The sequence below is a fragment of the Pteronotus mesoamericanus genome, unplaced genomic scaffold, assembly GCF_021234165.1.
Source record: "Pteronotus mesoamericanus isolate MK-2021 breed Mesoamerican mustached bat unplaced genomic scaffold, CSHL_Meso_final scaffold_128, whole genome shotgun sequence".
Lineage (NCBI taxonomy): Eukaryota > Metazoa > Chordata > Mammalia > Chiroptera > Mormoopidae > Pteronotus > Pteronotus mesoamericanus.
The window spans coordinates 2,039,955-2,043,421 of NW_026555305.1; the positions used below are offsets into that span (position 1 = coordinate 2,039,955).

Genomic DNA, 3,467 nt, shown 5'->3' on the forward strand with positions numbered 1-3,467 from the left:
GAAGCAGCAAGGACAAAGGAACAACGGAGGTGACCCAGCTGAGGAACGACCGCGCTGACGTCCACAACACACGGACCCTGACGGGTGTGAGCCCGGCCACGCCCCGCCCCTCACAACCGCCCTGTCTGTCCTGCAACACACTCAGCTCGCAGGTTCCCGCAGGTTCTAGGGCGGGAACTGTAGGAATCTCCTCCTTTCTTCTACTCACTAGCCCTGCAGAGTCAGAATTGGAAAACTAATTCATTCCCAGATTCTGATGTCCAACTGAGAAGCAGGACATCAAAATGCAACAGAACAGGCCTGGCTCAGTGGATTGAGTGGTGGCCTGAGAACCAAAGGGTCGCTGGTTTGATTCCTGGTCAGGGCACAGGCCTCGGCTGTCGCCAGGACCCCGGTCAGGGGTGGGGGCATGAGAGGCAACCGCACACTGACTTTTCGCTTCCCTTTTTCTCCCTTCCCCTCTCTAAAAAGGAACAAATAAAAGCTTTGAAAAGTGACTCAGCACAGCAGGAAGTGAGCGCTGTGATGGGAATGGGCAAACCCCAACTCTTCTAAGGACAGTCCCCAGGGGAGAGGACACAGGTCCCTGTAGGAAGGGAGCCTGGTGACCAGCTCCTCACTGTCGCTGATGCGGACGCAGACACATTCAGGTGCCGGGTGCAGACACATCCGCCAGGGATCCTTAAAAGCCCACGGGGAGGCTGCAGTGACTATTTTCGGACCACGTCCCGGAGAAAGCAGCTCTGTCACGCTGGGAAAGAAAGTTGTCATGAAGAAAGTCAGCTCAGTCTCAGAAGTGTCACATTCCCCCACAGACACCGCATGCGCAGAACGTCCCACTCTGAGACTCCCCAAAACCCAGCGGTGCCCCTCGGGCCCAGTGCCCACACATCCTGCCCTCAGGGTCTCACCGTCAGCAGCTGCGAGAGGGACCTCAGAGCCCTGGGCACTGTCGCCACCTGGGGAAGGACACAGCAGCAGAGTCACGGGGTGGGGAGCCCCCTCCTAGACTCCAGCCCACACGTTCCCCAGGGTCCCAGACGTCCCCTCCCAACACCCAGACTGACAGGCAGCCTGAGCGCGGCTCTCCCCGCCTCTGCCTGTGGGAAGCAAACGCTCTGTGAGGAGTCAGGGGGGAGGCTGGGTCCCGTGACCCTAAAGGAGCCCCATACTCCTGAAACACAGGGAAGGTTCCAGAACTGTGACTGAACGCCCAGGGTGGGATCGGGAAACATGGGGAAAGGACATACGTCGGGAAAGGGCTAATTGCACTCTGGACGTCTGTCCTCAACAGGAACTTGCCCTCTGACCCATGACAACTGGGAATCCGTCCCCATTGCGAGAATCATCAGGTGATGAATTTGTCCCTCACTTTCCCATGGGCCTCACTGAAGGATCAGTGTTGGCCCATAGACCCCCGATGGGCAGCACCCGAGTGGGTACGATGCCCACTCACGAGGCAGAGCACACGGCCACCTGGGGCTGACCCCCAGGGGGACAGGGACCTCGGCCCCACCCCTGCCCACCTGAGCGCTTCCTCCTCCATGTCACAGCTTTTGCGACCACAGCTCCAAGGTAAACCAGGACAGCAGCGATGCCCACGATGGGGACGGTGGTCCAAGGAGGGGGGTCTGCGAGGGGGGAGGTGAGAGGCCACCCTCAGGCCCGAGTCCTGACCCCGCTCAGGGACGCCCTGAAGAGAGGCTCTGTGCCCACGCCCCCCCCTCACCCCATCGCAGGGTCAGGGGCTCGGGCAGCCCCGCGTGCCCCACGCGGCACGTGTAGCTCTGCTCCTGTCCAGGGGGCACGGCCACGGCCGCCCACGTCTGGAAGGTCCCGTCCCCCGCAGGCCTGGTCTCCACAGTCTCCGTGTCCTGGGGCAGGTCCTCCCCGTCACGCTGCCAGGTCAGGGTGATGTCCGTGGGGTAGAAGCCCAGGGCCCAGCACCTCAGGGTCACCTCACGGTCAGAGGTGGGGTGGTGGGTCATGTGTGTCTTTGGAGGGTCTGAGGGGAGGGTGAGAACATTCAGGAATGTTACTTGGTCTTGGGACACTCCAGCAGTGCACCAGCCAGACTCCAGACTGACAGACCCGTCTGGGACAAGCTCCTACCCCTTGGAAAGTTCCCGATTCAGGGGGAGACCCTAGAGGAGGAATCTCCAGGTTTTTAAGGGGAGACACACTCAGGTGGAAGCTGTTTTTCTCAGAAAAGCCGCAGTCAGGCCTCCAGAGATGTCTCAGCCCGGGAACCAGAAAGCACGTCCTAGGCACCAGGTGGCTGCCCGGTGTGAGGGAAACGCTGTGGCTGTTTCAGGGAGAGGCTGGGTCCCTTACTGTCTTTTAGAGAAAGCTGGGCCCACGGGGACTCACTGAAGAAGGAAACCTGGGGGACTGATTCCACCTCGGAGCAGGAGGGGGATTCTGACACTGACCACTTCCTTCCTCTCACTATAGGAACCGCCCCAGCCCGCAGATCCCTCCCCCCGGGGAGGCCCACCCCTGGTACCAGCTCGGAGAAGGGTCTCCTTCCCTTTCTCCAGGAGCCGGAGGAGCCGGTGCACACACGTGTCCTCCAGGAAGAACCTCCTGACGTCCTCATCGGGGACAAGCAGCATCTTGTGCCACGTGCCATGGACCGCGGTCCAGGAGCGCAGGTCCTCGTTCAGGAAGAGGAGGTCGGTGCCGTCGTAGGCGAACTGACTGAATCCGCCAAGGAAGTCTCCCACGGGCCCCACGACGCAGCCGGTCATTTCCTGGAAGGTGTGAGACCCTGACCCCATCCCGGAGGTCAGCCCCACCCACTCAGCTGGGTCGCAGCCTCGGGGTAACACTGAGACCCCGAGACTCAGGGCAACCCAGGCTCGTCCGTGGGGGTGGGGGTCGTGCCCGAGCCCCGGGGGCGCGCGGCTCACCGTCCTCGCTCTGGTTGTAGTGGGCGCGCAGCGTGTTCAGGTTCGCCCGGGAGCTCTGCTCGTTGTGCCTGATTTCCCGCGCCTGCTCCTCCCAAAAGTCTGTACCCTCCGGCCCCACCCACGGGCGCTCCAGCCACGGCACCCGCGGCTCCAGCCTCGGGCTCGGAGAGTCACTGTCGAACCCCAAGATTTCCGTGTCGTCCACGTAGATGACGACGATGTACCGGGGTTTCCTGCGCCCCGGTCGGGACTCGAACGTGGTGAAATATCTCAGGGCGTGAAGGGCTGGGGGTGGGGAGGACGCAGGTCCTGGGTCCCCAGGTGCACCGGTAGGCGCAGGGAGACCTAAAAGGGGGCGGGGGCGAGGACAGGAGTCGCGTGTCTGGGGTCTGCGCCTGCGCTGCACTCCCGCCGTCACCGGGTCCTGCGCCTCCGCCCCATCCCCAAAATCTTGCCCCGCAGAGGCCGTTCCCTCCCGACCGCGCACTCACCGGCCCAGGTCGCGGTCACCGCCAGGGCCCCCCCGAGCAGCAGGAGCAGCGGTCCGGGTCCCAT

At 62.8% G+C, this 3,467-nt stretch overlaps 1 protein-coding gene across 2 annotated transcripts; it reads right to left on the reverse strand.

The window, feature by feature from the left end:
- Window positions 1-1,005: 1,005 nt before the first annotated feature.
- On the reverse strand, window positions 1,006-3,467 carry LOC129082583 (patr class I histocompatibility antigen, A-126 alpha chain-like). 2 transcript variants are annotated; one of them, XM_054588296.1, is made up of 6 exons: window positions 3,404-3,467; window positions 2,913-3,197; window positions 2,507-2,770; window positions 1,730-2,005; window positions 1,527-1,631; window positions 1,006-1,100 (listed from the first exon to the last, which is right to left on the reverse strand). In XM_054588296.1, exons 1-6 carry the CDS (start codon window positions 3,465-3,467, stop codon window positions 1,006-1,008), a joined length of 1,089 nt encoding a protein of 362 aa, XP_054444271.1. The 2 variants fall into 2 exon arrangements, with proteins under 2 accessions (XP_054444271.1, XP_054444270.1); XM_054588295.1 differs by having other exon boundaries at window positions 1,527-1,658.